This window comes from Lacerta agilis, chromosome 6 (genome assembly GCF_009819535.1).
Source record: "Lacerta agilis isolate rLacAgi1 chromosome 6, rLacAgi1.pri, whole genome shotgun sequence".
Taxonomy (NCBI): Eukaryota; Metazoa; Chordata; class Lepidosauria; order Squamata; family Lacertidae; genus Lacerta; species Lacerta agilis.
The window spans coordinates 68,390,814-68,404,204 of NC_046317.1; the positions used below are offsets into that span (position 1 = coordinate 68,390,814).

Sequence of the window (13,391 nt, forward strand, 5' to 3'; positions counted from 1 at the left end):
TTACGAGATTAAGCTGTGAGGAAGCACTTTGTATTAAGAACATTTGTCTTGGTTCCTCATAATAACTATAGCAATGGTATCAATGCAAGAATGCAGGGGGTGTACACACAGCAGTTTTGGAGTGGGTTTGATGCAACCCATGTGTGTATGTTTTTCACATCATCCACATAACACCATCTTCGTCCAAATGGCAAACCAAACCCCCCCCCATCCCCACCCCATTTAATCCAATTTTTTCCAAATTTGTGGATAATCCAGTAAGGGGAAAGATACAACATAATGTTATGGGGTAACAGGAAAACAGGGATCCTGCAGGTCTCTGGGTGCCAGATTTCTAGAGTCTTGGGTGCTGGGCTGAGCTTATTTTTCTTCCAGACAGGGGCAGAGGCAGACGATGGCCCTGCCGTTAAGGCATCTGCAAGACCAAAAACCCTACAGATAACCAAGGGGGTGGTTGCCACATAACTTGGGTGTGGTGTCACACAGGAAATTACCACCTTTTAAAACTAGGTTTGGGAGAAGGGAAGGAGTTGCTTGGTAAGAGTTTTCTGGGAAGGAAGCAGGAAATAAGTCCATGTGGGGCCTAAAGGTCAGAACCATTTTGGCAGGCTGGCTGAAGGCAGGCTGGGAACAGAGACAGAGAGGTCTTGGATCTGATGCTACGCTGCTGTGTGGAAAAAGCCTTCCTTGAGATGCAATGCTCTGAACTCTCTCCAAAGTAGACCCAAGTGTCAATGTGTGTACAATAAACCACATTTCTTAGAAAACACACACAACAGTCTCTGCTGCGCCTTGACTCCCAGCAGAATCGCCAGCCCTAGGTGAGCCCCTGGAACTCCCTGTATTGGAGAGATTGGGGCTGGCACACAACCTTGGTAACAATAAAATTATGTGTGGATACACTGAAGTACATTATGTAGTTGGGTTGGGGTTTTTTTTTTAAAACATGCATGGCAATGTTTCGCTGGGTGCTGTCTATTGCCACACACCATTACTTCTATTGCTAATCTCCTGAGCACCACATAGCCATTGTGCTTCAATCAGCCCAATAAAAACATCTCCCTGAAAGGCAGCTCTTCCCACCTTGCCTTGGCTGTGTGTGCTTGTGTGTGAAACATAATGTTTCTATTCTTCTCTAAGCCACACCACAGATTTCTGTGTTGGGTGGAGTGGGGAGGTCTGGAGATCGAAGGCACCTATATCTACACCTGCCTTAGAAATACACAGAGGTGTTTTATGGCAGGCTCTGTTATTGCTCAAAGCTCTTCCCTCCAGAGGGAGTGGCAGAAGGAACTGCAAATCAGCTCATGAGGTGGCTAATGGCAAAGATGTGAAGCCATGGAAGAAGCAGTCCTTCCATGGATCCATAGAGTGCTCCAGTCGCTGTCCATTCAAGACATTGTCCAGGACTGAGGCTCTTCCCTTCAGAGAGGAGGCAGAAGGAGCTGCAAATCAGCACTGGATAGCTCAGTTGGTTAGAGTCTAGTGCTGATAACGCCAAGGTTGCAGGTTCAATCCCTGTCTGGGATAGCTGTATATTCCTTCATTGTAGAGGGTTGGACTAGATTGTCATCAGGGTCCCTTCCAACTCTATGATTCTATAGATACAAAGACAGCAACAACTACAGAAACATCGCATTTGGTGATCAGCATAGTATTTTGGTCCTTGTCAGTTGATGTTGCCTCCACCTTTTTCAGTAAAGAAAGTGATAGGAAAATTGCACAGGCTTCTGTTAGATAGACCTGTGAGTTGGATCCGGTCCTTTGTTACATGTCCCATTTATAATCACATAAAGTCTATAATACAGGGAGCTTATTTTGGAAGGTCCTTTTGGGGTGGGTCAGACAGCACAAACAAAATGGTGGGCTCCTTCTTTTAACCAAATAACTTATTATTATTATTATTATTATTATTAAAAACATTTAATGAAATGCTTTCCCACTGAGGTATGGATGCTCTTTATCACAGCCTACAGAAACTCATTCTGTGTTTCTTACATGGCTATGGGCTCACCCACACTTCCTCTTCTCCCACTGCTTTCCCCTAGGAAAACTGTTGATGGAAATTTGTTCCAATTCAGCAATAAACAGTGGGTTTTCTCAGGGAAAGTGGTGGGACAAATGAAAATCCTCTCAGACCCCCCCCCCATGCTTTCTAGGCACAGGACAAGTGGAAGCATGGACACACCCTTAGAAACACAAAGATTGTTGACAACCATGTGGAAAGGAGAACCAAAGCCCATTTTGGTGGACTGGAAATTTCCTTATCCTACATCGTTACCTAGCAGCAAAGAGTATAGAAAGTTCAGCATGTGTTAGCAAGACATCTGTGCTTCACAGAACGGGAATTTGTGGCATGCAATGTGTCTGTGCACCTGTTTCCATGCTCTCAGTTTGCCTCTTTTTCGGAAGCATGGGAAATCACCCGTGGGAAAAGCCAAATGCCATTTATTCCCAGTTAATCCCATGCTAACACCACTGAAGTGGTTTGGGGCTAAAGAAGACAGAGAATTGTCTTCTAAACTCTTAGCTTGAACCTTATAAGTCCTGACACTATATCTTCTTGCAAAATACGGCAAACGTAGGCAATTTACTGCCTCAGGATATTATGCTACTCCCCATTTACACTGAGATTATGTTCTGAGGTGCTGTGCGCATGAGTGAGATGCACATAAACCCACCCCACCCCGTTCTGCCCCTGCCTTGCTCGCTTGCAGTGCTGAAAATGGTGCGCTTGTCAGCAGTTGCATGTGTGCCGGTCACATACAAATGGGGAGGTGCCAGTACAGCTTTGGGGCGTAAAGGACCCCGAAACGGTGATCAGCAAATTAATACAAATAACTAAATAATAAAAGTACAATAAGTAATTCAAAACAATATAAAACTACAAAGCACCCACCAATCACATTGGATATTCATGCTCTTGCTACAGACACAACTTGCCAGCATTGCACCTCTCACTTGAAAGCCAAGTTAACTCCAATCTTTCACCAAGGAGCATACCCTATTACCTGTGAGGAGCACCTTCCCCTTTGTCATGCTCCAAAAGGAAGACTCAAAGGGATTATCTCCCCCTTGGCGTCTCCCCCTTCAGGACCACCCTACCAGGGCTGGCTACTGGCAGTGACCCATTATCAATGGCTGCCTCAATATAAATAGGCTCTCTGCTCCCCCCCCCAAAATGAATCAGCTGTGGCTGTGGCAAAGTTCTTGCCCTTCATGGGCTGGGCTAGATGGCCAGGCCTCCGGCTCCTCCAATATGCTATTTTCCAGATACAGGGGGGAAAGGGCCAGCAGCAGTCTTGCAACTTCTACCTGCCTCCTCCTGGTGTGTTGCCCTAGCTTAGATGGCTTTTACAAAGGGCTTAGGCAAAAGCTTCTGTGGAATTGATGTATCAATGACTATTAGCAACGGCAACTAAAAATGGCAGCTGTGTACTGTATTCAGAGGCAGTATAAATTCCTACATCAGGAAGCTGGCTGTGTTCACTGCATCATTCAAACTGGTTATGCAGTCTCCTTTTTGCTCTGTACAAATTATATCTTGACTGCACATTTGGAGCACAGTCTTTCCCTCAAAGAATTCTGGGCACTGTAGTTTACCCTTCACAGAGTTGCAATTCCAAATAGTCCTTAATAAACTACAGTGCCCAGAATTCTTTGAGGGAGGGAACATGCTTCGAATGTGCTTTAAAGGTATAGTGTGTCTTACGTTATCCATGTGAACATGGATCCATGAGGGATAGAGACCACAAAGCATGTGGATTGGAGTAATCAAAGGTGAACTGCAGGAGTGCACCTGATCCCTTAAAACTCCCAAGATTCCTGCATTGCAAGGGGTTGGACAAATGACCCTTGGGTCCCTTCCAACTCTAAGATTCTATTATTCTACTTGCCCAGATGTAGCCATGCACAGTCAATTCCATCCCTGCACCCGCTTCCTTTTCTTTTAAAGCTTCCCGAACATGAGTTGAGATACATAAAACGTCATCTTTAAGCATCTGTGCAGATTAAAAAATAAATAAAAATCCAGTAAAGTAAATTTACCCAACACTTGGCTGCACCAGAGCCAGTGATCCATTGTTTTATAGAATGCATTGATGATACACAATAGGGGGCAGGAAGAAAGTGAAATCAATGTATTTCAATGTAACAGTGATATACTTTTACTCTGTTTTTTTGACAGCCCCTGCTTGACGCCACAACTATCATCGCTACATAGAATGCAAACTGCACTTTCACATTCCTTTGATTTATATTAAGGACATGGTTTACTCTCTCCTGCTGAAATCAAGGGGGCTAAAAAACTGCTTTGCTTTGGCAGGATCATTCTACTGTGGATCATATTACAGAAATAAAATTACACATTAAAACAGCTCCACACTGTAATGGAAACAGGCAATGGTGTTAATTACTATATGTCACAAACAACAAAGCTCTCATTTCAAGCAATAGTTTCATCCTTGAATATGGGTTTATCTACAAGAAATTTATATACATACAATGTGTACACACACAATTTCTTTTGAGCCTTAAATCATCAAATGCTGTTTGTGTGCCACAATTTACTTTTGAGAAATCAAGTAAGCTGTGTCCTAAAGGTATGTCTGTAAATTAAGTGAATTGTTATGAAATGCATCCCTTGCTTATGAATGGGCATAACCAAATTGTGACTCTTTTTTCATGCTGTGAAGAGATATCTACCAGCCCGGCACGCTGTAGCAGTTGGTGTGATGGGATGGAACTTCTCACCTGACCTCTGGTTAGTTGCATTGCTGCTACTTACTAGGAGATAGAGGGGGAGTTAGCGGCAAGGTCAGCATGGTGCAAACGTACTGGCAGAAGTAACAGATTGACTCTGTTGATGCATTTGCACCAGTCCAACCTCACTGCTGCCTTGACTTCCTCCCCTGTAAGCAGCAACGTAACCAAACACAGTTCAGGTGAGTAGCAGCAGTCCACCACACTGTTCCCTACTGCTAAGAAGTAGTCACTTTCTCTGGGGCTTCAATCCTACACACACTTACCTGGGAGTAAGTGCCATTGAACTCAATGGAACTTATCATGATGTGAATCACAGGATTACACAATTATATGTTACATGGTTTGGTCCATGACATCCACTGCTGACAGCCTGAAAAAGTATTCCTAAAGCTTCTATGTGCTTGGGGTGGGGGGCTTAAAATACAAATCAGTAATACTGTATACAGGTGAAACTTGAAAAATTAGAATATCGTGGAAAGGCTCATTTCTTTCAGTAATTCAACTTAAAAGGTGAAACTAATATATGAGATAGACTCATGACATGCAAAGCGAGGTATGTCAAGCCTTTATTTGTTATAATTGTAATGATTATGGCGTACAGCTGATGAGAACCCCAAATTAACAATTTCAATTTTGGGGTTTTCATCAGCTGTACGCCATAATGATCACAATTATAACAAACAAAGGCTTGACATATCTCGCTTTGCATGTCATGAGTCTATCTCATATATTAAACTCCAGTTTCTAATGAAAACAATTGCATACATAAATGGACTTTTCCACGATATTCTAATTTTTCGAGTTTCACCTGTATATTCTATTTCCCCAAATTTCCTCTTTGTATGTAAAACTTACCACTCCAATTGAGGGGTGTGAATGAACTGCTCCTGCCAAACAGGTTGTCAGGGTACTGTCAGCTGACAGTGCTGAGCAGGTGTTCCTCTCCTGCCCACTGAGTCAGGGGAAAGAGTGCCATCTCATCCCTCCAATCAGTATAATATAGGAAACTCTGCCCCAGCCCTTGCAATGACCACCAGTGCAGGCAAGTAATGGGATCAACCCTGTTTCCTCCCAAATTAGCCCAGACTTATTTGCTTCTTTCAAAATAAATATCAACAAGAGACATTATGACATAAGTGAAACACACCCAACTTTAACCTATCTCTTCTAAATAAAGATTTATGTTTTCCTTCTGTTAAAAGGGGTTGTATTCAACTACTACTAAGAGCAGACCCACTAAAATTAATGGACCTAAGTTAGGAATGGCCATTAATTTGAATGGGTCTACTCTGAGTTAGTTAGTTGAACACACCCCAAATATTCTGCTTCATAAAAAGATATGGTAACTCAGACTCAGACTAATCTTTCTATGTATCCTTGTGGAAAACCACTTCCAACTGCATTTCATTTGTAAAAGTAGATAACATTTACTGCTTACATCCCCTCCTTTCTCAATATAAAACAAATGCCTGAGAATGTGTTTTGATGTCCCACTACATGGCAATCATTAGTGATACAAAATAGTATCACCATGCTGTTGGTGTAGCAGAAAATGTAGAAATTATATTGTACACTGCAACTTCATGGCCAATACTTACAACCTTGCTGACATACACGTGTATGTATGTGTGTGTGTGTGTGTGTGTGTGTCACATATATAACATTAATATATAAATGTTGCTGAATTACAATGCCTATAACCCCTGCCCTCTGCCCACACTTTCTGGAGCTAATACGATTTGTAGTTCAGCAACATCTGGAGAACCAAAACACACATAAACTATGAAAGGTATATCTGGTGCTTCCTGCTTGGAGGCTACCATTGGCAGGGAAGTTCAATGTCTGGGAGCATATTTAAACATGCATAAGGGAGACAAAAATGAGGGCTAGATCCCAACAGAGAAACAAAATATAGATCAACACAAATGCAACTTGTGTCTATGAATTATGATGATTACGGAGATAAATTATGTTGAGGAGCTTTGAACATTTGAAATGCACAATATGAGCAAAAAAAAGTATTATAATGAATAACTAATGTAGTGAAATGCAAAGGTTTTATGGGCATAGATCATTTTATTAATATTTATGCAGAGGGACAGAAACAGCCCAAATATTTATTTAAAGCTTTTTTTGCAGTTGTTGTATTTTCATGCCAGCTACTAGTTTTGAGAGCTTGGAAGAACCCATCATGTAAAAGTGTCATGCTGGTTTGTAAAGATACTGGCATCGGATACCAGTTAGGAGAGTCAATAGTTTGATACATGACAAACAATGAAACAAACTTCAAATGAGGAAACACTCAGGATTTAACCAATGGATACATATGCATCTGAAAAGAGAATCAATAAACGATTGACATATAATCATGGGGGTGCCAAACTGAAACGTTTATTTGATTTTGCAAATTTCAGAAGCTTGGAATGAGCAGACCAAATGGAAATGAAAAATACGAAAACACGAGAGTGGTGGTGAGTCACGATGGGACAATGAAATAAAAGTGAAGCACTTCTTTTACAGTGTCCTGAATCTTCCAAGAGATCCTTCATATGCTATAAAGGAGGGGGGGAACCCTGCTGCTTCCCTACCCCCTTTGCTTCTATTTTAAAGTGGAGATCAATAATTTTGTCTAGTAATGCAAGACCTGTAAACTCCAGTGTATTAGACTCCCAAGCCCCATTCAAGGAAAGATTTGCAAGTCTCACTTTCAACATTATACCGGTAGCAGAGGTAGAGAAAGAAAAGCGCACAGTTCATGCTTTTGCTTTTACTACTGTACTTCATTGTTACACATAGCGAAAGGGAGTGGAGAAAACGTCAAAACACTTATCTCGGCTACTGGGGGGTCTGTACCAGAACCAATGAGTTCTGTTGACTTACCTCAGCATTTTTTAGATGGCATGTCTCTATAGATTCATATATTGGCTTTTTCATTCATTTTTAACCTGTTGAATTAGTGGTTTGAATCCAGTCTAACATGAGTCCCAACTGAGGATTTCTCACAATGTGATGAGTCCATAAGTTCATCGCAGGAGGATGTACCAAATCTGATACCTGTTAGTCATTCAAAAATCTGGTTACAAAAAAATGCCAGTATGGCTCTTTCTTGCTTTCCTCTTGTGAGTTATCACCAGTATCTGAGATTCACAGTAGTTATCTCTGTAACATGGAGGTTCTATTTGGCTATTCTGACCTATCCACTCTAAGTCTGTTTAAACCTTTTTTAGAAAGCAATATAAGCTATGGCAGTGAACTGCAAACATAGCTGCACACTGAATGAAGGAGTACTTCCATTTGTCAGTCCTAAATCTTCTGCCAATCAGTTTCAATGGGTGGCTCAGGGAGCTCCAATTATGAGACGGGGACAGCAACCAGAAACTCTAGTTTGCACGTTGTGCCTGTACAATCGCATTGCAAGAACTAGTAGAATCTGCATTTAAGTTGGATAGGTCTTGGTTACCTCTGCCAAATTTCATCCGGCTTTTGCAGTGCAGGTCTGATACAAAAATAGTAAAGTCTCCAAGGGCATTCTTAATGCTTGTCAATAGCTGGTGAGAGAACAAAAAACTCGGCCCTTGCTATATTTTCCAATATCTTCACAGGACCTCTGTCCCCCATCCCTCCCCATTTTTCAGGCATTACAGAACAAAAGGATGCCACATAAAGTCTCCACATTATGTAGGATGGGAGTGACTAGGCTGGGTAATTAACTTGGCAGTACTGTGAAAATCAACATTTTGGGGAAAGCTCATCCAAGCCAACCAGAGGCGGAGGTAAAACCATGAGATGCTGATTTGGAGCTTTCAGAGGAGGTGGGAGAGTTGGGAAGATAATGAGGACGGAGGAGGCTGCTTTAGCACAAAAGGTTATTCTGTGGAGCAGCAAACACAGGGTGGGCTGCAAGATCTGGAGGGGCGGAGGACTGGAGAGCCACTCACTTTACTGCCCCAATAGGGGAAAGTAGCAGAGCAGAAAAGGGAGAGGAAATTAAATGGGAGATGGGGATGAGAAAGGCAGAGCGGAAAACAGGAGGAAGGGAAATGGCAGGGATGTGCAAGGAGCCGGTACCCAGGCGGGGAGGGATGCTCACGCAGCACCATCCCGCGCTATGGGTGGGTGGGAGAGGAGGCTGAGGAGTCAAATATGGCTGCAGAGATCCCCGGGCCGCTGGGCTGGGATGTTCAGAGGAGGCATGGGATGGCTGCTGCGCCATCCAAATGCTGGTGCCAAATGCTTCTGGGAAGGGGAGAGGAGGAGGAAGGGATGGCGCAGGAAGGGGGCGAGATGCGGGAAGATGCTTGCTTAGGACTTGTGGACGAAGGCTGGAGGCAGCGGAGGTGGGTGGGAGGATGGAGCATGGAGTCATGGACTGGTCGGATGGATGGAGGGTGCAGGGAGCAGGCAGGCAGGCGGCGCGGCCCCTCGGCTCCCGCTCTCACCCGTGTCCTGCTCGGCCAGGAACGCGTCTTCCTCCTTCCTGGAGCGCAGGCAGCTCTCGGGGGCACCGCCGCCGGGCTCCTCCTCGGGCAAGCGGGGGAAGCTGGTGATGCTCATGTAGTCGACGGGCGAGTAGGCGCCCAGGCTGCTCTGCTGACTCGCCTCCTTCTCGGAGGCACCGGCCGCAGACGACGCTGCAGACGCGGAGGCTGCTGATGCCGCCGCCATCCTGCCTGCTTGCCTGCGCCTCCCGGGCCGGGAAGCCGCCGCCTCCGAGCCAAGGACCACGCTCCGGAAGTGGCGGAAGGCAAGCAGCGAGTGGGGACGAGGGCAGGGCGGGGCTTGGAGCCCAGGGACCGCCCACCTGAGCCAGGCGGACCGTCGGGCAGGTGGCTGGTTATCTCTTTTCTATGCTGTTTAATAGATTGAAGAATATCTCTAAGTGGTGTACAGGAAACAGAAGCAACAACAGGCATCTTAAGCCAAATATTGCAAAAATGCACAGTTGCATATAAAAATGAAGCATTAATACAAAATCACATATCTATAATCTAATCTAATCTACGGTATATCTGTCTATCCGTCTACACACACACACACCAGCCTCGCATAGATTGGACCCCTTCCCAAGAAAGGTGGGGAAAACTAGTTTTGGTGAGCACAGGTGTAGCAAAGAGTAGACCATAATTACAGGTGCAGGGATGCTGAGGCTGATGGTTAAGAAAGATTTGCATACCACTTTAATTATTCTCGAATATACAGCTTTTTTCCTTTCTTTTTTAAGGACAAATAGAGCATACAGAATGATCATCCGTAAAACACAGATTAAAATTAGTAAAAAGTTTAAAACAGACACGGATAACTAAATTATATCTGCATTATTTAATAGCATGTTAAGCCCACCGGTCATCAACAAGCAGACCCAAGGTGGGGGTAAAATAAAAGTAAGATAAAAATCATACAGTTCCATCAAATCATATGAGAAAATCATTTTATTTTATTTTGATAAATGTATTTGGATAGGAGTGCTTCAAAATGAAGGGTTTCGTCCATGCTGTATAAATTACATATACTGTGACTGCAGAGCTGGCCCTACCAGCAGGCAGAGTGAGACCACCATCTCAGGCCACAGGTACTGGGTGTGTGTGTGTGTGGGAGAATGGTGGCAGCATCATGCTAGAGGACTGAGCTGCATATTCCATGAGTCCTGCCCTGTGTCTTCCTCAGGGATACCACTTACTGAAAGCCACAGGTGGGGAGAGTTGTGTTCATGTCCTACTTGCAAGCTTCCCACTGGCCACTGTGAGAGCAGGATGCTGGACTAGGTGGGCCATTGGCCAGATCAATCAAGCTCTTATCATGCTCTTATGTTCTTATTAGCACTGTAATTGAGCACGCCCCATCCATCACTAATGACACAATATTGTATCCCCAATGGACCGGATGGACTGAAATGTTTCAAGGCAAGCTTCTTAAGTGTACTGTAATGGGTTGCCTACACAAGTAGCAGTTATATGGCAGAATTGCTCCAGGATTGTACCACTCTGAACTGCAGGCGGGGTGAGGAACTATCACATATCTGAGTGCTTATCTGTTTGCGGGGCAGGATGGGATTATTTTGTGTGTGCGTGCACACGCACACACACGTGCACACACCACTAACATATCAGAGAAATGGGCAGGGTATTGCCTTTCTTCCTCTCATCTAGATTTCCATGCACCTAGGTGTGTGTGTGTGGTGGGTGGGAGTTCTTGATGTTTGTGGTTGACTCTTCCATTAAGATTGGATGTGTGCTCCAGCAATGGAGAGGTAGAATGCACAACTTTAAAAGAACTAAATTTTAATGGTTCACCCAGTTGCTACAGTGGTAAGGGACAGCCTTCGTGGCGACGGCCACCACTTTGGTTTTTTAAAGGGTTACTTGACTGCTCCTGCTTGAGTCCTATATCTAGTCTAAACAGTTCTTTAACTTTGTTGCTCAATTAATTAACTATAGAACAACTATAGAACAAAAAGAACTGCATGTCCCCACTGGTTCCCCCTAATACTAAACAAGTAGACAATAAAACAGTTCTGAGATTACATAATTACAAACATAGATGGATAAGAAAAATAATTTTGATCCTGGGTTTCTGTCACAGAAACTTTAGAGCATTTTCAAATGTAGGCACTTAAAATGCATTTGGTATTTTGTAAAGTGCACAATGTTCTGGGTTTGTTTGTTTATTTACATTTTCTATCTTGCCCTATCTCAGAGGCAGGATGCAATGAATTTAAAATACAGTATGCATCTTAGCTGCCCAATTAAAACCAGCTAATGCGATGTCGAAAGGTAAAATTCCACACCAGCTTAATGCCAGGCCTTAACTGCTTGCCCAATTAAAGGTTTTCCTTTTTTTAAGGGCAACAACAAATGCCCCTAAATCTATTCTATAAGTTCCCCCAACTCTCTGGAGCCCATTTGGGGAGAGCGTGAGCAGGGCCATCTTAACCGTTGGTGCTAGGGGTTCACGGCACCCAGGGACCGGGCTCTCAGGGGCGCCAGGCTGAGAGTCCAGGGCCAAGCATTGGAGTCTGGGGAAGAGCCGCCAACAGCCGAGCGGAACAAGACCTGCCAGAGCACCGCAGGCTCTTCTGCTGTGAATGGCTCTTCCCTGCGTCCTGCAACCGTTCTAAAGGTAAACAACTATTTCCTAAAACAAAGGTCAACAGCTCAGGGCAACCTAGGGGCACCAGGTGGATCTCTTCACCCAAGTTCCGCATATGCTTAAGACAGCCCTAAGTGTGTGAGTTACACATAGGGGGAGGAGAGTGGGAAAAACTTGTGCTAAAGCAGGAATCCTTGTGCTAATGGAATGAGTTAGTGGAATGCTGCCTCAAGTGCTTCCCACAGTACCCCACTAGTCCAATGGCAAAGTGTCGGAATACGTTTCTCGGATCCGCCATGGATTTATATTTATTTGGTTATTTTATGAGGTTTTCGGGATCTATTTTTGGTATAACTACGCGCGAAAGTGAAAGTGAAAGCATGAATGAATAGTGTGGTTCACTTATGAGATTAATCCGCCTTTATTTATAGTTCCGGTCATGTTCAAAGTTGTTAATGAGCGTTAAGTAAACTTGCTTCCCGCCTTTTTGGAGGGCAGCAACAGTGATTTTATTGGTTGAGGCATTGATGATGATGTCACGTTTGTTCCCTAATAAAAGGCAGAGGCACCCCCGCTTAGGCACGTTCGTGCATTCTTTCCGTTTCGCTTTAGTTGGGTTTTAGTTGAAGTCAAGTTTAGTTTAAGGGATTAGGAGCGGGCTGGATGGGTTGGATGGGTTTTCTTTAGTTAGAGTTAGATCGCGGAAGATCATTCGGTTTAGTTTTAGTTAGGTTTCTTTTAGGTTTAGCCTAGGGCTAGGCTTGCGGAAGATATTTCGGTTTTAGTCTTATTTAGCTAGCCTCGCGGAAGATTGGGCGCGCAGGGACTTTAAGCTTAGGAGAACTTAGCTTAGGGGACGAGCCTATGCGGGTTCTGCCGAAGCCACTAAAGATACAACCGGTGTCTGTCTTCCTTTGGGGTAAAGGGGGAGTAAAAGGTTCAAAGTAAAAATTTTAATTTCTTTAAGTTGGTCCATCTATTCAGAGTCAGGGTATATTTATTTTCACGAGGCAACTTTTCATTAAGAAGGCAACTAGGAACTCATACACCTTCGGAGTCATCAATTGGCTTACTCAGCTTCCTTCGGATTGTGAGACTTGGCCGGCGACCGTGCTCAAAAGCACGCGGAACGCTGGCCGCTTTCCCCGCAACTGGTACCTCGTGCATAGCCAGTCCAAGACTGTGCACGAGGAGCTCCAGCACTCAAACCCCGACAAGTGGTGCCCCTCTCTGAGGCGAAGCGTAGTCGAAAATCGCTTCCACGAAGACTCCGGTTAAAGGCAACATATCGGAAGTGGCTCGGAAACAGACGTTAAGAGGTGAGGTATAACGGCCCGGTTTATCCAGGATTTCGCTGCAGTAGCGCGAATCCACCGCTTGCCCAAAATAGAGTAAAAAATTGCCCCAAGGGGTCCCCGGGTAGAGCGGCAAGGAGTTTAGTGTAAGCCTACGGGCAGGGTAAGGTCTTCCCTAAAGCCTACGGGTGGGAAGGGTTTCTGGCAAAAGCCTACGGGTGCCAGGGTTTTCGGTCAAAGCCTACG

General features: G+C 44.3%; 1 protein-coding gene across 1 annotated transcript in view; it reads right to left on the reverse strand.

Annotated features, from left to right (window-relative positions):
- The window catches only part of GGT7 (gamma-glutamyltransferase 7), a 35,367-nt gene extending 25,900 nt beyond the window's left edge, over window positions 1-9,467 (reverse strand). Inside the window, 1 exon segment of the mRNA XM_033153319.1 lies at window positions 9,204-9,467. Within this exon segment, the coding sequence (XP_033009210.1) occupies window positions 9,204-9,429 (226 nt within the window). The 5' untranslated portion in view covers window positions 9,430-9,467.
- Between the last annotated feature and the right edge of the window lie 3,924 nt (window positions 9,468-13,391).